The sequence below is a fragment of the Echinops telfairi genome, unplaced genomic scaffold, assembly GCF_000313985.2.
Source record: "Echinops telfairi isolate 266 unplaced genomic scaffold, ASM31398v2 ScPeMD7_1713;HRSCAF=2227, whole genome shotgun sequence".
In the NCBI taxonomy this organism is placed as follows: domain Eukaryota; kingdom Metazoa; phylum Chordata; class Mammalia; order Afrosoricida; family Tenrecidae; genus Echinops; species Echinops telfairi.
The window spans coordinates 7,140,868-7,162,827 of NW_022105611.1; the positions used below are offsets into that span (position 1 = coordinate 7,140,868).

General features: G+C 38.4%; 1 protein-coding gene and 1 pseudogene across 1 annotated transcript in view; one reads left to right on the top strand and one right to left on the bottom strand.

Annotated features, from left to right (window-relative positions):
• HIKESHI (heat shock protein nuclear import factor hikeshi) overlaps positions 1 to 21,960 on the bottom strand; it is a 32,170-nt gene that overhangs the window by 6,442 nt on the left and 3,768 nt on the right. Inside the window, exons 2-3 of the mRNA XM_045293152.1 lie at positions 20,268 to 20,505; positions 1,713 to 1,864 (exon numbers count right to left, since the gene is read on the bottom strand). Coding sequence (XP_045149087.1) covers positions 1,713 to 1,864; positions 20,268 to 20,505 — 390 coding nt within the window. The remainder of the gene's footprint in view (positions 1 to 1,712; positions 1,865 to 20,267; positions 20,506 to 21,960) is intronic.
• LOC101657017 lies at positions 9,996 to 11,368 on the top strand (annotated as a pseudogene).

The window sequence follows — 21,960 nt, forward strand, 5'->3', positions numbered from 1 at the left end:
ATGTACCCACTTTGTCTTCAGCAATCATGTCGGGAAGGTGAGCATCATGGAATACAGTTTAATAGAACAAAGTATTCTTGCATTTAGGGAGGACTTGAGTAGAGGACCAATGTCCATCTGCTACCTTAATATTCAACCTATAAACATATGCACAGTGATCTATTTCCCCATCATCATCATATATAAATATATTTACATAAGTACATGCCTGTATTTAGACCTCTATAAACGCCCTTTACCTCCTAGTTCTTTCCTCTATTTCCTTTTACTTTCTTTTTGTCTCACTATCATGTTCAGCCTTAACTTCGGTTTCAGTAATTCCTGTTACATTGCCCTTGATCAACCTCTACCAGGCCTCCTACACCCTCCCCGCTATCGATTTTGGATCACGTGTATTTCAGAGGATTTCAGTAACCTAGATGCTGTCTTTCAGTTGAAACCCAAGTCCTCTGACCATCTTGAGCCCACTCTGCACAATGATTCTCAACCCAGTGACCTTCTGTAGGCCTTGCCACTCAACTCATATGTTTTTATTGCTAAACAATACACTCTTGTAAAAGTGTTGCAGTTTGCTTAACCACTAACCTTTGGAAAGATGTCTTGGTTGTTTCAATGTTTGCAATTATTAATAAATATGCTAAAAACAAACAAACAAACAAACAAAAATAATGAGCCTTTAACTCTTGTACTCCTCTCAGTGTCTTGCCCTGACTCCAGTTTTTGCTGACCTCTACCTTTTCTTGTGTATTCCTTTCCCCTTCACCCAAATTAGTATGATTTCAACTCTAGGGAAATAAGAACTGTGACAAAAACATGCAGGCCATGTTTATTGCAACACTATTCCTAACAGTAAAAAGCTTGAGTAACCTAATTGCCCAATGATGGAAGAATGGATAAGCTATGGTACATACACATAGTGGAATACTATGCAATGTTACGAGTAACGATGAAAATGTACAACACCTCATAACATGGAGGACATCATGCTGAGGGAAATTAGTCTATCACAAAAGGATAAATATGGTATGAGTCCACTTTTATTAAAAAGACAAGTAAAAGTTTTTACCGAAAAAAAAGCATTCGGTGACAGCTAGCAGGAGTGTGAGGAAAGGCGGTTAAATTTCTAACTAGAGAGGAACATAGACTAAAAGACACAAGTTAGAGAGTAGCCATCCAAAGGTAGAAAGCCCTTATAGAATCCTGGCACTCTAAGCGCAAATGAAGACAAGGCTCTGTCTTGCCTACAGTGCTTATCCGAATAACCACAACTTAGTGCACCATCTATGAAGGAAAATCTAATATGAGGGGCTTCAGAAAGTTTGTAGAAGAACTCCATTATCTCTTAATTCCATTTTTCTATGCAGTTTTTTAAATACCCTCAGATTTGAACTCATTTAAAAAATTACATTGAGTTATTTTATAACTAATAATGACGTCTCAAATATTCATAAAAATGTCAGTGTCTATATAAAAAGCGAGGTGCTCTGGCAACACTGTCAGGTAAGCATGAAAAGCCTGTTTACAGGGTCACTACGAGTTAGAATATGCCCCGGCATATACAACGCAGATTAACCTGAAAGATATGGAAGTTGATAACCTAAGATATATGTGATTATTTTCATTTTTACATGTTTTCAACCACCAGGGAAATTTTTGGAGCATAGAACATGACTTTCTACTTTTAGAAAATAATGAAGTATACATTGTATTACCTGAGTGAATGAATCGACTGATGATACAGCAGCATTTCCTACAGGAGTCTGCTGAGCCAAGCTGTCCAGTAATTCCACTGAGATTCCAATCTGAGCCACAGATGGAGTCCGCACAATATTCATGGCTCCAAATGGATGTTGGCTTCCTTCCCCTGAAAGAAATTCATACAACAGACTTCAGATTTAACTCATAGTTCTACAAACCTCTTTGTAAATACGTGAAGAACCTATGGCCTATATGTACTTGTTACATACAACTTTGACTCTGTTCAGAAAAACATAAAAGGTTATTTAGTTTTAAGGACATTAAAAAATAGGAAAACAAAGTTTCCTCACCAGATAAAACTGCTGTTACTTCTCTAAAAATTATTAAAATGACTGCAGCCACAAATGGACAATAGAATGAGAAAAATAGGAAAATGAGAGCAAAATAAATTTGAAAAAAATCTCAATACTAACTAAAAGTCTAGTGTTTCAAGATTTTTAGAACAAGTTTTAATGACTACTCACCAATAAACTACATTTATTAAATGACACATCAACATGTGATGGTCTATTATCAAACTGGCATTACAAATGTATAAGGGGGCTTTCAAAAAGCATGTTTCATGAGCTGATATATGGTCTATCAAGGAGAATGTTCCATGTACCAGTGAGAAGACTACTGCAGTTTTAAGTAGAATACTCTGTACATATGTTAGGTATGGTTCATTTATAACATCCAAGTTTTCTATTTCTTTGATGATCTTCTGTTTATGCACTCCATATTGAAAGTGGGATAATAAAGCCTCCAAATATGAGTCTTGAATTGTCTGCCTCCCTTCAGGTTTTTGAGGTGTTATTTCGTGTGTTTTGATGCTCTGTTGTAGGTGCCTATGTTTTTAACATTATACCAGAAAGCTTCAAAAAGTTCATGGAAATTTTACATGGCCTTTTTTTTCATCTTGTTGATTTTTAAAAAAAACATTTTATTAGGGGCTCATACAACTGTTATCGCAATCCATACACACATCAATTGTGCAAAGCGCATTTGTACATCGTTCTCAAAACATTTTCTCTCCACTTAAACCCCCGACATTAGGTCCTCATTTTTCCCCTCCCTCCCCGCTCCCCCCTCCCTCATGAGCCCTCGATAGTTCATAAATTGGTATTTTGTCATATCTTGCCCTGTCCGACATCTCCCTTCACCCACTTTTCGGCTGTCTGTCCCCCAGGGAGGAGGTCACATATAGTTCCTTGTAATCGGTTCCCTCCTTCCTACCCACTCTCCCTTTACCCTCCCTGTTTCGCCACTCACACCACTGGTCCTGTAGGGCTCATCCGCCCTGGATTCCCTGTATTTTCAGTTCCCATCTGTACCAGTGTACATCCTCTGGTCTAGCCAGACTTGCAAGGTCGAATTTGAGTCATGGTAGTGGGAGCAGGGAGGAAACATTTAGGAATTAGAGGAAAGTTGTATTTCTCGTTGTTGTTACATCGCACCCTGACTGGCTCATCTCCTCCCCGAGACCCCTCTGCAAGGGGATCTCCAGTGGCCTACTAATGGGTACATGACCTTTTAATTACATCTGTCCTCAAACTTTTAAATTCCCTTCATAGTATCTTGTTACAATGTTATCTTAACATCTTTCATCAGGCAAGACCACATGACAGAGCCAAGCGTTTCTGGCCCACAAAACAAGGCAAAAGGCAAAGAGGCTGCATATCTGAGAGGTTGAGAACCAGAGAAAGATAGGAGAGCCACAAAGAGACCTGCCTGCTGGTTCATCTGAGGTGCTGTTGTAGATAACAGTACTATAATCCTTCATGTTTTCTGATCCTGACTGTGGGAACCTGTTAACTTTTCTAGTAAACCTCATAACTATGAGTACCGCCTGGGAGTTCTATGTGGCTATTGCAACAGATTATTGATCCCAGCAGAACATCAGGAGAGAAATGGTTAGGGTCAGAATAGGGTAAAAGAAGTTGGAGGGTAGAAGCATGTCTGACTTCTGCCTCCTAGGAATCACACTTGGGTAGATGTGCAGTTGGATTCTTTTCTTTTTGCAGTGAGAAGAGGTCAGATGTGCTCCCTGCCCCCACCATTTCCTCAAGGTTAATAATAATCATCTACTACCTTATCTAGAATTACCTATAGCCTACCCAAGCAGACAGCTTGGTGTGTCTGACATCCATCATTTATCATACACAAAATGTGGCAAATGAGTACACTCCCTAAGTAAATCTAAGACATGTTTTAAGAGAAAAGACTAAGGAAATAATCCTAACTCGCATTTTAAAGCTCTCCTCAAGTAAGACAACAATTTAGGAGGAGGGGGAAAAACTTAAAAGACTTCAATGATCTGTAATCAATATTTTCAAAAAGTTCTACTTTGTGCTTAAGTTATTCATCACCTTATTATTAAAACGGACTTAAGATCATTATACCCTCTCCCAAGTATAAAGGTCCTTATTTACAAACCATAAAATAAAATATGTTTAGAAAGAAACACTGAAAGACAATATACATATAGCCTTACACATGTAGGGTTTGATTTTGGATCTCAATTCATGACAGCCAAAGTAAAAAGAAAAACATTATCAGTTACATAGAAACTTACTATCAGAAAAACACAGTAGAGAAAGCAAAACTTCTACCATGATCTGAAAATTAGATACAGTCCTCCACAGTCCAATTGTACTCTCATTAGCTAGTTTTGATAAGCTTTTTCTCAACATGCCCTTCCCTCAACATCAAGAGCTGACAAGAGGACAACTCAAAGAAAGAAATGCTTTTAAAAATCAGATCTGTACTCTTGGGAGGCATATAGGGAAAAGATGTCTTCACCATTTCCTTATTTACATACCTATGCATATATATGAATGCAAATAAAGAGGAGAAAACTTTATTAGAATGGTGATTGAGTATTTAAATACAGCAAACGCACATTTTCCTGATTTTAAATTTAAATAAAACCAAATGTCTCAAAAACTGTAAGTGGCCCCAAGTCCAAATTATTTACTACTTGACCCTTTACAAAGTTTGCCAACCTTTCCTCTAGCCCAGAGGTTCTCAACCTGTGGGTCACGACCCCTTTGGGGGCGGGGGTGTCAAATGATCCTTTCACAGGGGTCGCCTAATACATCCTGCAGATCAGATATTTACATTACAATTCATAACAGCAGCAAAATTACAGTTATGAAGTAGCAATGAAAATAATTTTATAGTTGGGGCTCACCACAACATGAGGAACTGTATTAAAGGGCTGTGGCATTAGGAAGGTTGAGAACCACTGCTAAAGCCCATTCCATCATTCTTTCATTTTCTTATTTCAGGTTTTTTTAGAGCATAAGTAAGAATAATTGATAAGTTATGATAAAATGATTCTTTGGATATTGAAATGGAAAAATATTCCCAAATATTACATTTCTAATTCTAAAATATCACTAAAAATAAGATCAGGAATACCCCAATACATCATGATTTATAAATGGCAGAGTGACTCCAATCTTAATTTTAAGACAGAATTAGTTTTTAGCCTATTAAATACATTTAAGCAAGTGTTCTATTCTTTGAGACCTCTACAAAAGAATAAGTTATAAAATATTAATTTTGATAAGTTAGAGTACTCAAAATAGAATCTAAAAATCTGTCAGTGAATCCAATTGACCTTGACATACCACAGGTCGAGTAGTACAGGTATGCCTGGCAGCAAACAGATGAGGCCTGAAGAAAATCATTATGCCAAAACTGAGGAATACACTATGCAATGGTAGCTTAACTAGATCTGTTGAAAAGTTTTCTTAGTATGGAATCTAAAAACTCATAAGCTAAAATATGTATTCCTAGACCTCTGGTCCATTTCCAACGATAGCCAATTCAGCCTAAAATTACAATTTTTACTAATGTATGTGTGAGTATGTGACTTTTAAATGTTTATCAATAATAAATATTTAAAACCAGGCAAAAGTAACATACCTTACTTAAATCTGAACTTGAATGTCTATTGTGTACTTAAGCAGTATTTACCAAGTACAGGTAAGTCCCTGGTTACAAATTTGGGATTATAGACAACTTGCCCTTTATATTACCTACCTTTGCCCTCCCTCACTTGAAAACAATGGAACCACTTCTACCAGCAACAAATTCTTCATCAGACTCATCTTCACTTGCTGCAAATGCAGTTTTAAATCACTGAAAAGGCTTCAAGTTTACTGCCACCAAGTCAAACTCCTTGCGACCCTGTAGGACAGAGTATAAGTGCTCTGCGGGTTTCTGAGGCTACAGAACTTTAGGGGAGCGTCTTTGTTCCCAGGGGCCGCGGGTTGGTTTGGATTGCTGGCCTTTGGGCTACAGCCCAATTCATAACTCAATACTTCACTCGGGGTCCTTTGCTTGCACTAAAGTAATGCTAAATAAGAACCATAAGCACCTGTTCTGACTTAGCTACAAATTCTACTTAAAGACACACTTAGGAATAGATCTCATTCATATTCCAGGGACCACCTGTATCTGAAGTTCATCACTGAAAACATAGGCTGATATAAGTTTCTGGGGGAATATATATATGAAGGGACTTCAAAATGTTCATGGAAAAAAACATTTTCTTTTAATTCCATTTCCTACAAACTTTTTGATGCACCTTCATGTTATGCATGTACATATATATACACATACACACTTTTATATCAAGAGAATGACATGTATAAACAAAAAATATAAGGAATTCTTTGTTGCTATCCTTATAATTAGTCTCTAAAATTATTCCAAAGCAAAAAAATTTAAAATTTATAATATTAAAAAATACCACAGCTCACACTTTAAAATTATCACTTCAAATTAGCACTACCCAAGTAGTAGGGCTTTGGCGATAAATATAAATAAACGGGACCGACCGGGCCCACGTGGATGTCCTTGAAAATTCTTTCTAAAAAGGAAAATGGAAACTACTGTGTGATTCAGATGGGCCCTTCGTACAAACCAGATGAAAATGAAGTTCGAACTCTCGTTGGTCTGCGTTTAAGCCAGAAGAGAAGTAACGGCGTCATCGACAGGTCATTATTTAGCAATGTTGTTACCAAGAAGAAAGCGTTGTGGGAGTCCGCTCTCAGGGACCTCATCGTCGCCACCCTCGCAGTCGAGTACACGCAGTCCAATTCCGAGTGCTGCGCCAAGAACGGGCAGGTGATCGGCATCGGAGCTGGGCAGCAGTCTCCAATTCACTGCCCGCGCCTTGCAGGGGATAAGGCAGATTAGTGGTGGCTTTGACACCACCCGCGAGTGCTTCCGATGAAGTTTAAACCCGGAGTGAAGAGGGCAGAAATCTCTAATGCCATCGATCAATGTTACTGGAACCATTGGCAAGGATGAAGATCTGAGTGTGTGGGAGGTGCTGTTTGAGGAAGTCCCCGCACCATTAACCGAGGCCGAGAAGCAGCGGGCAGACACACTTGGTGAAGTTTCTATTGGTTCTGATGCCTTCTTTCCTTTCGGGGATCATGTAGACAGAGCTAAAACATGGGGTGTGGTGTCCATTGCTGCTCCTTCCAGTTCTGCCGCTGAACGAGTTGTGATTGAGGCCTGCAACGAACTGGGGATCATCCTGGCTCATATGAATCTCCTTCTCTTTCATCACTGATTCATCTCATGCTGTTGTTTTGTAGTTTGTTAATATGGCTGTGAACAATCAGACATTTTCATGTGTTATGGTTTTTCCCCCCTCCCCAAAATATAACATTACACCTTAATGCTTGGATCCATAAAAAGAAATATATATATAAACAAACAAACAAACAAAAATGTAAAACCCTACCATAAAGTTACCTAATTTACTGTTTTCGTTTTATTTGTTTTTTCCTAATTTACTCTTAAGGCCTTTTCTTACTAGAGTATTCTCCAAAATGCTACATTACTCTAGATTATTCAAATATATAATCCCTCTTTTTTATACCATAGGTGATTGAAACAACTGTTACATTTCTTCTATTACATATAATCATATTAAAGCACTATAAACAAAATAAAAATACTCAAAGAATCACATATGAAAGCACTATAAGACAAAATAAAAAAATTCATACAGCTCTATATAGATGTTTTTATTACTTCTGACCTAGTGTCCTACTCCCCCACCTGCTCTTCCAATCTTGGCCTCTTCTGTTTCCCATTCTCCACAGCAGATGTCATTGAAATTCTCCCTGACTGAGGCCATTTCCTCATTTTCTCTTGAGACACTTTACAAATAGTTAACCTACAGAGAAAAGGAAGGTTTTAAGTGGAACTCTATGTGAATGAAAGAGTATGTGTGTGCGGATCAAACAAATTCTTCAAATAGTATAAGAACTCTAAAAATATTTAGCTTTGGCAGAGATATACATAATTACATTCTTTCATTTAAATACATCTGTTAAGAAACTCTTCAGCTTCCAAATTCAGAATCAAGCTTTTAACCTTATTTTAAAGCATGTTGGGCTCATGTTTCTGATAAACCATGAACCAGAATTTCTTAATCATTACACGCTAGCTCATAATAGTTTTTACAGGTTTAAGATGTTTTATTGGTTACAACTGGAAAGCAATCTTCATTTGCCTTCTGTCTTCTATTTGAAGGCTGAAAAAAAGTCTCAAGGTTCCTTGTGCATCTTCCAGTTTAAAGGTATTACTAAAGTTACGTGCCACTTTTGGAACTCATGTAATTAAAGCCTTTTTGAAAAAAAAAATTCAAGAAGCACCATGGGGGACAAAAAAAAAAAAAAAAAAAGCACCGTGAGAGCTAATAGTACTAACATCACAGAACCAAAACCACATATTTAGGTACTTGTGGAAAATCAATTCCTAATTCTAATTACAAGTATTGTGTTCAATCGTGAAACAAAGATGCGGCTTTCTGCTCCTATAAGTATTTATAGCTTCAGAAACCCCAAGAGGCATTTCTACTCTGTCCTATAGAGTCAGTATGAGTTGGAATCAATTTAATGACAGTGAGTTTTGTTCTTTGACTTTATATTCCTAAGATAGACAAACAGCAGCCAATCTATCCAAAAGACTTCAATGCGATAATGAAAGGTTCGGTTCATTGTGAAAATTCCAAGAACAGGACTAGTCATGGGATGTGTCTCTTAGCAGGTTAAGTCTAAATAAAAGTGAGTATATAATCCTATTTTCCTCTGATAGTCAGCTCTTAATAGGTATAACAATTCTAAAGTTAAGAGGAAACTATGCAGTATTTATATTAGAACTTTTGGCTTCCTGTTATCTATGTCTGACTCCCTAACATGCAATGATGAACTCTGGTACAAAGATGATGACAACGTAGATAAATACCTTTAATTCAAAGTAAATAAACAAATTTAATTTCTCCTTAAGGTTTTTATCATTGTATTAAGAATTTCACAAGGAACTATATGTGACCCCCTCCCTGGGGGACGGACAACAGAAAAGTGGGTGAAGGGAGGGAGATGTCGGACAGGGCAAGATATGACAAAATAATAATTTATAAATTATCAAGGGCTCATGAGGAAGGGGGGAGCGGGGAGGGAGGGGAAAAATGAGGACCTAATGCCAGGGCCTTAAGTGGAGAGGAAATGTTTTGAGAATGATGAGGGCAATGAATGTACAAATGTGCTTTACACAATTGATGTATGTATGGATTGTGATAAGAGTTGTATGAGCCCCTAATAAAACGATTTAAAAAAAAAAAGAATTTCACTAACTGTACTGATAATGCAAAGACAACCAGAGATGGTTTTTGCCATTTTATGAAGAATTTCCTAGCTGGACTGATGCAAGGACAACCAGAGATGGTTAATCTCTAGAAAACTAGAGATGATACCCTATAACAATAACCAAGGATGACTTTATAAAGATGATCATGGTTGTGAACTATAGATATTTGTTTTCACACTATTAATTCAGGGAAAACAATAAAAAATTAAGATTGCTATTTAAGTTATTAAATTAAGTTGTGCTATTTAAGATTCGATGTCAACTTCTCAGACGTCTGGTAGTTAAGGTAGTCTTAAGCCTCCGCCTAACATCTGACCCACAAACTTGGAACTAGCCTGGCTTTACAACTATGTGAACCATTTCCTCTAGATAAATCGCTCTGTATATAGACACAAATAAGCATCACTGGTGCAGAGAACGCCTTGGGGGCCGCCCGGAGCCTCCTCCATCCCATTCCGAAGAGGAAAGAATAAAAGGTCCGGGACCCCCGGATCTGACCGGGCAGCACCAGGAGCCCCCAAGCAGATTAGCCAGAGGAGGACGTTTTCGTACTGTGGACTGTTGCCGGAGTTAAGACCATGTCGTCCATCCTGCGGTTCACCCCACCAGTAATGAAGACACTGCTGGGGAGGAAGAAGTTGGCTGGTGGCTCTGGGGGAGCCGGTGGAGGCGAGCAGAACAGACAGGAAGAAAAGTGGTGTGAGAAAGCCGTGCAGAGTCTGGTGAAGAAACTAAAGAAAACAGGACGGTTGGATAGCTTGAGAAAGCTATCACCACCCAAAATTGTAATACTCAGTGTGTCACCATACCAAGCACTTGCTCTGAAACTTGGGGACTGAGTACAACAAATATGCTAGATCATTGGGACACAACAGGCCGCTACAGCTTTCTGAACAGACCAGGTCTCTTGATGGTCACCTTCAGGTGTCTCATCGAAAAGGATTGCCACATGTCATCCAATGCTGCTTATGGCTCTGGCCGGATCTTCACAGCCATCACGAACTCAAAGCAATCGAAAACTGCGAATATGCTTTTCATCTTAAAAAGGATGAAGTGTGTGTGAACCCTTACCACTATCAAAGAGTTGAGACAGCAGTTCTGCCTCCAGTGTTGGTGCCGCGGCACACTGAGATCTTAACAGAACTCCCACTCTATTCCAGAAAACACTAATTTCCCAGCAGGCATTGAGCCACAGAGTAATTACATCCCAGAAACATCACCTCCCGGGTATATTAGTGAAGATGGAGAAACAAATGATCAACAGTTGAACCAAAGTATGGATACAGGTTCTCCAGCGGAACTGTCTCCCTGGGCTCTGTCCCCTGTCAATCATAGCTTGGATTTGCATACCAGTTACTTACTCAGAGCCTGCATTTTAGTGTTCCACAGCGTATTATGAGTTATACCAGAGACCTTCGATGCCTCACAGTCCTCACTCACTGTACATGGCTTTACAGACCCTTCCAATTCGGAGAGGTTCTGCTTAGAGTTACTCTCCAAGGTCAACCGAAATGCTACCATAGAAATGACAAGAAGGCCTATAGGAAGAGGAGTGTGCCTGTATTACATAGGTGGGGAGGTTTTTGCTGAGTGCCTAAGTGATAGTGCAATCTTTGTGCAGAGCCCCAAGTGCAATCAGAGATACAGCTGGCACCCTGCAACTGTGTGTAAAAGCCCACCAAGTTGTAATCTCAAGATCTTCAGCAACCAGGAGTGTGCTGCTCTTCTGGTTCAGTCTGTTAATCAGGGCTCTGAAGCAGTGTACCAGCTCACTAGAATGTGGACCATAAGAATGAGCTTTGTGAAAGGCTGGGGAGCACAATACTGAAGGCAGACGGTCACGAGCATGCCTTGCTGGATTGAACTCCATCTGAACGAACCTTTACAGTGGTTGGACAAAGTATTAACTCAGATTGGCTCCCCGTCAGTGCGTTGCTCAAGCATGTCATAAAGCTTCATCACCAATCAAGTCCCCTCAAAAGACTTCATGTCACAACTCTTCTGGTAGAGTATGTGTGTGTGGTTCCCATGGACTGTTTGCGATCCAAAAATCCAAGAGAGAAAACAGCACTTGAGGTCTCCTCAGTGAAAGCACCTTGTGGAATCCATTTCCTAGATTCGAATATTAGATGGGAAGATGAATGTCTAGAAATACCCTCCCAGACCAGGAGGAAGAGCTGATTTTATAGACGTGCTGGTGTCTTCTTGGGCATAAAACTTGAGTGTCCCAAAGGTTTCTTATTAACAGTAGTAGCTATGTGTACAGGGGATGTATCATGATTGGTATCACAGTAAAAAAAAAAAGCGTCACTGGTTTTGATTCTCTTGAGAACCCAGTCTGAGATCATGATAATTCCTAGAGTAACAACTAGAATAATTAATGCAAAGGTCTATAATTAAAAAGAAAAACTATTCTTTTTAATTATAAAATTAATAAATTGTTCTTTTATACTTATAAAAAAGTATAAGGAGGAAAGTACAAAGAAATAGAGGAAAGAAGTAGGAGGCAAAGGGCATTTATAGAGATCTAAATACAGGCATATACAGATGTATATATATTTATATACGACAAGGGGTAAATAGATCTTGTACATATATTTATAAGTTTAGTATTAAGAAAACAAATGGACAGTGGGCCTCTGCTCAAGTACTCCCTCAACACAAGAACACTTTGTTCTAACTATTCGGCAGTCTGAGATGCTCACCTCTCCGACACAATCGCTGAAGACAATGGGTGCACAAGCAAATGTGGTGAAGAACGTTGACGGTGCCTGGCTATCAAAAGATATAGCATCTGGGGTCGTTTAGGCTTGAAGATAAACAAGCGGCCATCTAACTGAGAAACAACAAAGCCCACATGGAAAAAGCACACCATCCTGTGAAATCACAAGGCGTCAAAGGAATCAGGTATCAGGTATCAAAGCCACACAAAAAAATCATAGCATTGGGAAGAGTGGGGACCCAGGGCCCATCTTTGGACAATTGGACATCCCCTTGCAGAAGGGCCACGGGGAGGAGAGGAGCCAGACAGGGTGCACTGTAGCAATGATGAAACATACAATTTTCCTCTCGTTCTTAAATGTTTCCTCCCCCCGCCACTATCATGATACCTATTCAACCTTACAAATCCTGCTGGACCAGAGGATGTACACTGGTACAGATAGGAACTGGAAACACAGGGAATCCAGGAGAGATGAACCCCTCAGGACCAGCGGTGAGAGTGGCGATACCGGGAGGGTGGAGGGAAGGTGAGGGAGAAATGGGGAACCGATGACAAGGATCTACATATAAATTCCTCCCTGGGGGATGGACAGCGAAGTGGGTGAAGGGAGACATCAGACGTTGTTAGATATTACAAAATAATAATTTATAAATTATCAAGGGTTTATGGGGGAAAGGGGAGCAGGGAGGGAGGGGGAAAATGAGGAGTTGACACTAAGGGTTCAAGTAGGAAGCAAATGTTTTGAGAATGATGAGGGGAACAAATGTACAAAAGTGCTTGACACAATGGATGGATGTATGGATTGTGATAAGAGTTGTACAAGCCCCAATAAAATGATTAAAAATAAAATGGAAACAACCGAATTTTCCACCAATGTGGATGAGATAATTATGATACTGCCATAGAACATACAACCATCTAAAAGATGCAGATCTATACATACCAACTAAAAGTTAGCTATCTGAGAAAATTGCATAGGGTCTCTGAAATTCAGCCTCCTGAAAAACAGGGGCTAATACTACCCACCTCTAAAGACAGTTGTTCCCGATTCATGAGTCACTTCCTAACACACTGAACACAGCAGATATTCAATGTATATTATCCTTCCCCTTATCCATCAGTCACTATCAACTCTTCCTAACTGACTTGTCTGCCTCTAATCTCAACAAAATTCTCCACATCATCCCAAGCACTGATTTTCTTAAAGCATCATTTTTAATACTATTCTCGTGCTCAAGCATTTGCCTACCAATAAAATACAACACACTGAAATCCTACATATCATTACCACTCATGCAACACACCAACTTTACCCTTACATCCTCCCCACTCCCTTTGCAAATAGAAGCTTATCATGCCACCCATAATTTTCCTCCACGCTGTCATTGGAAGGTACTGTACATATTTCTTTTTTTTTTTCATATTTCTTTTATAACTTTAACCATCCTTCTTAAGTGCAGTTCCCATTCTCCCATTCCCAGCCCATCTAAACTTTACTCATCCTTGAGGCTCACTCTCCAGGCGAATCTAATCTTCCATAGAGTTGTTCTCAATCATCTCAATTTACTAATCTGCTCCCTTTGAATAACGTCCCGTCATTTGATTTTTATATTCACACACATATAAAGTACAAATGCTAAGACTAATGTAGACATTCAATAATTACTTGAGGAATGAGATATATAACAAAATCTCAACTACATAAGCAAATACTTTTTCTTCTATAATTTAATAGAAATGTTTAATGAAATGCCTTGGGTACTTCCCAAGCTCTCACAATATGAACAAACAATTTAAGAATCATGTTTAGCAAGAGACCTACAGTACTACTTCTAAATTTTTTACAGAAATTCCATTAAAACAAAATATAATTTTTTAATATTAACAAAACATAATTTTGTTGACATTGCTTTTATAGCCACTAACTTGAGTTTGAATAGTCTTCATATAAAGCAATCCCTTTATAGAACTCCTAGTATTTTTATTACAAGTTAAATTTTTCTTACACATTGTCTAAATACAAAAGTGCAATAGCATTGAATTATACATGTAGAGGTTGTTGAATTGGAGAAATGTTTCTGTATATATTTTTTACCATAATTGAAAAAATATATATGAATAATACTGGGTGCAAGGAAAAGAAAATGTTCAAAAATTGATGGTGGTAAAGATTGTACAACTCTTCCTGATATGGTTGAGCTATTAAATTATATAGTAATATGTGGATGAAGTGCCAATAAAACTGTTTATAAACAAGAAGAAAAAAAATTGCAGGGGACTTAACTTTCCAAAGTTCTCTAAGTATCAAATCTTATATCCTAAGCTTGTACTTTTTCCTCTTTTAAAGGATTTCTGTATTTCATCAGAAGAAAAGGAGAGAGGAAGAAAAAAAGTCAGGCAGCTAGTCCATTACAAGTTCACTTATTCTTACATGTTGTAATAATACCTTTTCCTATGAAGAGGTCTAGTTTTTTATATGTAAATTATGAATAAAAAACCTTTCTAAATCCAAAAATATTTTTTTCAAATGCACACTAGGTAAAGAACCTTTTAAAATATTGTGACGGCATTTTATCACGTGTTAAACGTTGATATGAACTAAATACCTACATTTTTAAGCTGCTGTTTTTCTTTACATCATAAGTACTGCCTTGACAATTTGTTCAATGGATAAAACAAAGCCCACAGTCATAGAATCATAGGAGTTGATTCTGGCCAATCGCAACTGTGTGCAGGATTTCCAAGGCTTTACAGAAGCAGGCAACCTCATCTTTCTCCGGAGAAGCAGCTAGTGGCCTTGAACCACATACTTTGTGGTAAGCACCTCAATGTTTATCCCATAGCACCACCAAGCACCACCATTGACTTTAATGATAAATATGAGTCTGAGTACAAAATGAAGAACAATCTATTCTACACTTTCAAATTATGTAGAACGTTTAACAGCAGCTATAAATTAAACAAACAAAAGCTACCACTTTGTATTTAAGGGTGCTACTTTGTCCTATGTACTTTTGCAACCCAAACTGAAAAAATTCTTATTTTTCTCTTTCCTGGAATTAACTTCTGCCTCTCCTGTATTGCTTATGACTATAAATATAAGGTATCTTCTAGACTCAAGGAAAATTTCCATAATAAAAAAACTAAGCATGGGTTTCCAAAATTTTTTGCACCAAAATAAACTCAAACGAACTTGTTATAAATGTCTTAAGAGGATCTAGTTTGAGTCCTACGAAGAGCAAGACATTCATTTAAAAAGAATCTTATCCGAATGCGAATTCTGCTAAACCTGAAGCAAGAACAAATAGTAAATTAATAGTAAAAGCTGGATGAAAGAATTGTGAAATCTTTGATGCGTCACAAAATGTTTATGGAGGCAATACACCATAGAAATCAGCCATCTAAATAAATAGATAACTTGCTCCAAGGTTGCCTGAACTATTGGGCCAATATTAGCTGCAGACAAGAGCAGAGCTTTCTATTTTAAACGGGTGGAAGATGTAACATGACCTTACCAGTTTTGATCCTGAAGAAAAAGCACATTCAAAGCAATGGCTACCAAAAGATGGTGGTGGTCCAATCAAAGCAAAAGTCCACTGTCAAGAGCATCCTAAGAACAGTTTGGGGGCATGTTCAAGGCATTTTGCTTGTTGGTTTTCTAGACATATTCATCAATTAATATGGTTCTTTTAGCCATAACATCTTGTATCATGTACTGTAAATTCTAGCCTCTATCCCTGTGGTTATAAGCCCACTTTGAAGGGAGTGCTCTGTTATGCCAATATAAAAGACTAAGGTAGGCTGTATTCTGAGTCTATACCTTACTAGAGGGCATGAACCTAGTCACCACCCTTGGTGTCCATATGGGTATGGTCTGCTAAAAGAGAAAACCCCACATCCATATGTGAGAGAGTTATGTCAGAAGCAGGAACAGAAAGAATTCCCAGAACCATTATAGAAAAAGATCCATCATTGGAGCATGTTTGCAATCTGGCCTGAAATACAGGAGGCTGACCAGAAGCACCAGAGGCTGCTGCCTTGGAAACCATAGGACCAAGCAAAAACGCCATCTAGAGAAAAGCCAAGGGGCTGTGCTACTGAGACCATGTGGCTGAGAGGCTGAGGACCAGAGAGACAGACTTGGCTGCAGAGTGAGGTGAGGTGCTGCGGTGGACCAAAGATTGCATCCTTAATGTTTTCTGATCCTGTCTTGTGGTAACCTGTCAGCTTCCCTGATATGCCTCCTTAATTGTGAGTATTGCCTACGACTTCTGTGGGCCGCTGCCATTATAAAATTGCCATTTATCTAGGATGTTGTGAGAAGAACAGCTGGTGTCACAACAGGGTTAAGATAGGGAGTAGGGGGAAGCATGTCTGACATCTGCCTCATGGTACTAGGTCTTGGGCTGAGGAGGACTTGGAATTCACCTTCTTTGGGTAGCCAGAGGAGGTCGGATGTGAGCTCTGTGCTATTTTCTCACAGGTACTTACCCAAGAAAGATGAAAGCACACATCCATACAAAGATTTGTACACAAACGTCCTTAACAGCTGTGCTTTTAGTAGGTGAATGGAAAAACATCCCATACATGAAACAGCAATAGGAGGAATGAAATACTGATACACACTAAATTATGACAACTCTAAAAGTAATTATGCTGAGAAGCCAGGCCAAAAAGAGTACACAATGCATGATTTCATTTATGTAAAATTCTAGAAAATACAAACTCCTTTGCAGTGACAAAAGGTATTCAATAGTTGAGCAGGGATGGAGAGAAGGCAGGAGAAAGGGTTGTAAATACTAGGAAACTTTTACAGATAATGAATATGTTTATTATCTTGATTATGGTGATGGCTTCACAGGTATGGACAGATATAAAAATTTATCAACCATATACTTAAATATGCAGTTCAACCCAGGTCAGTGACTTTAATAGGCTTTAAAAGCTACCAATAAAAAATTTAAAAAACAGCCTCATTGCCATAGAGTCAATGCTGACTTTAATGACCTTATAGGGCAGAGCAGAACTGCCCCTTTGTAGTCCGAGACTGTAACTGTGGAGAGAGCCTTGTTGGGAGCAGTAAGCCGCACCTTTCTCCCACAGAGTGGGGCTGCTGAATTAGAACTGCTGACCTTGTGGTTAGCAGCCAAAGCATAACCACTTCTTTGAAAAATTTATGAAATGACAAAAGTCATGAAACACTAATATCTGCTTTAAAAGGAAAGTGAAAAATTAAAATAAATTAGGTTCAGTGGATCCTGATGGTATACCACTGGCTAGAATACATCCAACTAATGGTTAGAACATGTACAAGTACAAGAGAACTTCAAAAATTTCATGGGAAAACTCTATTCTCTTTTAATTCCATTTTCCCACAAACTTTTTGAAGCCCCCTCATAGACTCATGAGTACATAACTTAAAATACTGTAAAGCCAAAATTTTAAAACCTTCAATGACTGTTGGAGAATGCTTAGGAATCAAGACTTTTTTTCTGAACACTGTACAAGAAAAGAAAGCAGCAAGCATTGATCCCAGCTTTTCTGATTACAACTCCAGGTAGCCAAATAGACAAGCACACTTTTCTTGATAGAGGTAACACAGCTAATAAAGATAATGAAAGAATTAAGATACCACATCCTATGGAATTATGAATCTAGGCACTGCATACGATGGCTAATTTCATAAATAGAGATAGCCATCCATGTCTCTTCTGATCAAAGAGTGAACCACCACCTACAATCATTTGCCAAAAATTCAAAACTAATTTTTTATCTTATTTTTTTAAATAATGTTTCCCTTTTTTTAAAAACTAAATTTAAGCCAAATCAAATTACTTCTAAATCCAATCGCTAACTTATTGGAATTAGTAGACACAGACTATATTATACATTTGATGTTTTAAAAATAGGTACTTAAGAGATCTATTGACCAATTGTAAAACTAAGGACCTTATTAAATGGATCCTGAAAGTATTTAAAAATACATTAACATTGCAACGACTTTCAAATAGTTTTTTAAATGAATATATAAAAATAAAACTTTTGAGACCATTAGAAATCTGAACTTTGACCAGATATTCAATAATAAGGAATTACTATTTCTAATATGATAATCATATTATAGTTATGGTAAAAAGAGCTTTTGTTTTTTAGAGGTGCATACTAATATTTAGAGAATGCATGTTTGTAATTCTGGAATTTGGTTGAAGTTATCAAGGATTTTGTCATGCTTGGAATCACAATATCGTATGAGAAAGGAAGAAAAAGGCTAGACTCCTGGAATTGATAGAACACCAACAGAAATGTTTCAAGAAGCTGATGAAGCACAAGAACCACTTATCTATACCAAGAAATGTGGAAGACAGCTATTTGACCAACTGACTGGAAGAAACTCATATTTCTACCCATTCCAAAGAAAGATGACCCAAAAGAATGCTCAAACTATAAACAATATCAGTGATATTACATGCAAGTAAAATGTTGCTGAAGATCATCCAACAACAGTTACAGCAGAACATTGAGAGGGAGCTGCCAGAGGTCCAGGCTGGATTCAGAAGAGGATGTGGAACAAGGGATACCATTGCTGATGTCAGGAATACCAGAAAAGATGTTTACTTGTGAAATATGCCAAGGCATTCAACTGTGTGTATCCTAACAAACTGTGGATGATCTTGAGAAAAATGGAAATTCCAGACTATTTCCTTGTTGCTCATGCTGGCCCTGTACATGGATCAAGAGGCAGTTGTGTGACCAGAACAAGAGAACATGACACAGGTTTAGAATCAGGAGAGCTGTGCATCAGGGTTAGCTCCTCACCAACGTACTCAATCTGTGTGCTGAGGAGTCATCAGAGAAGTTGGATTATATGACTAAGAATGTGGCATCAGGAATGGAGGAAGGCCTATTAAACAACCTGCTAGATGACCCACCCTTGCTTGCTGAAAGTGAGGAGGACTTGAAGCACTTGCTGGTGAAAAGCAAAGAATGCAACCTTCAGTGTGGATTAGGATTCAATGAAAAGGCAAAAATTCTCTCAAGTGGACCAATAGGCATTATGGAAAAAAAGGGGGAAAAGGTTGAAGTTATCAAGGATTTTGTCTTGCTTGGACTCACAGTCAAAGTTCATGGAAGTAACAGTCAAGAGATCAAAAGATGTATAGCATTAGGTAAATCTGCTGCATAAGAACTCTTTAGAGTACTGAAAAACTAGGATGTTACTTTAAAGCAGTAGTTCTCAGCCTGTGGGTGGCAATTCCATTGGGGGTCAACTGACCCTTTCACAGTGGTCGCCCGATTCATAACAGTAGCAAAATTAGTTATGAAGTAGCAACGAAAATAATTTTATGGTTTGGGGGTCACTACAACATGAGGAACTTAAGGACTGTGGCATTAGGAAGGTTGAGAACCACTGTTTTAAAGACTAAGGTGAGCCTGACCCAAGCCATGGTATTTTCAATTGCCTCGTGTACATGTGAAAGTTGGACATTGGACAAGTAAGACCAAAGAAGAAAGGATGCATTTAAATTGTGGTGTTGGAGAAGAATATTGAAAAGTACCACTGACTACTAACAGGACAAACTGATCTATCTTGGAAAAAGCATGGTCAGAGTGCTCCTTAGAGGCCCAGATGGCAAGAGTCCGTCTTACATATTTTGGGCATGTTGTCAAAGAGAGACTAGTCCCCAGAGGAGGACATCATACTTGGTGGAGGAGAGGGGCAGTGAAAAAGAGGAAAGCCCTCCAGGTGAAGGACTGACACCATGGTTGCAATAGTGGGCCGAGGCACAGGAACAACTGGGCGGATGGCGCAGAACCATGCAATGTTTAGTCATGTTGTGCTTAGGGTCGCTATGAATCGGAACATATATGCCCCAGAGTCATGATCTTCTAATGTTGGCATGTGAGAGAAACACCCAGCAAACTTATTATTAAAATAGAGACTGTTGGACCGCACCCTTGGTTTCTAATTCTGTAGGTGGTCCCTACCATGAATTTGCCTTGAAAACCAGTTTGAATTACTTTAGCAATGCGAAAAATAATGGAAACATTTAAAAAACCATGTCCATGTTATATTATTCAATACAAAGTCTGATTAATTATGAAACCATTTTAAATATACAATTCTTACCAGATTTAAGACCTGAAATTTTGAAGATGGCACTTGGCTTCCCATTTGTGACAAATCCTAGGAGTTGCCATATTGGCATTCCATTTGAATCAGGATAGGAAAAGTAGACAGAGCCTCCCATTCCCTCAGGAAATGGAACGGTTCCAAGCATAAAAACCACAACATGGTTGATATTTTCATAATCAGGCAAATCAAATACAAATTTATCTTCTGCCACTTGCTGTGCAGCTGTTTGTACCTAGAAGATAAGAAACTCCCATTAGTTTACAGTCCTCATACTATCACTATAAATGATGTTACCGATTATAGTGAAAGCACGTAATACTGGGTTAATCTGATTTTCTGATTATAAAATTAAACCTGTCATATCGGTAGTCTTAAAATAATTCTGGAAACATAATTTATTTTAAAAACATAACTAAACTGTTAGAATTTCCTACAAAAGATTTTCCCCATATAAACAGCTACAGCTTCAGACCATACCAAACCAATCCCACCGCCGTCTCATAGGGTCACTAGGGCAGAGTAGGACTGCCCCACACGTTTCCGGGGCTGTACATCTTTACAGAAGGAGACTGTTACTTCTTTCTCACCCGGAGCTGCTAGTGGGTCTCAGTAGCTGAGCATTTTTGCCATTGTGCCACTATATCTTCAAAATGTCATAAAAGTAAAAGGCTGGTCAAAACACCAAAGCCTTATTTTGCAACTTGAAGGTAAAGAATCCCAAGCAAATTAAAATGGATAAGCAATCTAGAAATAATTACATAAAAGTTAAAATTTCTACCTGGAATTTGGTACATTTCAAAATCTATTTTTCTGTTTCAAACTGCCAATTTAATCCAGTAGCAAAAAGTCGTGTTAATTTTGAAAGTACTCAGGTTGACAGATGATAAAAGTTTGCTTTATGTAAGGTCTTGTTGTTTTCTTAACTGTTCTAGTCACCAAAACATGAAGCCTGAATTACCTTTAGTTTTTTTTAAAAATCATTTTATTGGGGGTTTGTACAACTCTTACCACAATCCATACATACATCCATTGTGTCAAGCACATTTGTACATTTATTGCCATCATCATTCTCAAAACATTTGCTTTCTACTTAAGCCCTTGGTATCAGCTCATTTTTCTCCTTCCTCCGCCACCCTCCCTCCCTTGCAAACCCTTGATAATTTATAAATTATTATTATCTTTTCATGTCTTATACTAACCAATATCTCCCTTCACCCATTTTTCTGTTGTCTGTCCCTCTGGAAGGGGTGATATGTAGATCACTGTGATCGGTTCCCCCTCTCTCCCACCTTTCCCTTACCCTCCTGGTATTGTTACTTTCATTATTAGTCCTGAGTGGTTTATCTGTTCTGGATTCCCTGTTTCTCCAGCTCTTATTTGTACCAGTGTACAATCTCTGGTCTAGCCAGATTTGTAAGGTACAATTGGGATCATGATAGTGCGGGGAAGCATTAAAGAACCAGAGGAAAGTTGTGTTTCATTGGTGCTATACCCCGCGACCCTTCTGTAAGGGGGTGTCCAGTTGCCCACAGATGGGCTTTGGGTCTCCACTCCGCACTCCCATTCATTCACAATGATATGATTTTTTTGTTCTTTGATGCCTGATCCCTGATCCCTGCGACACCTCATGATCACACAGGCTGGTGTGCTTCTTCCATGTGGGCTTTGTTGCTTCTGAGCTAGATGG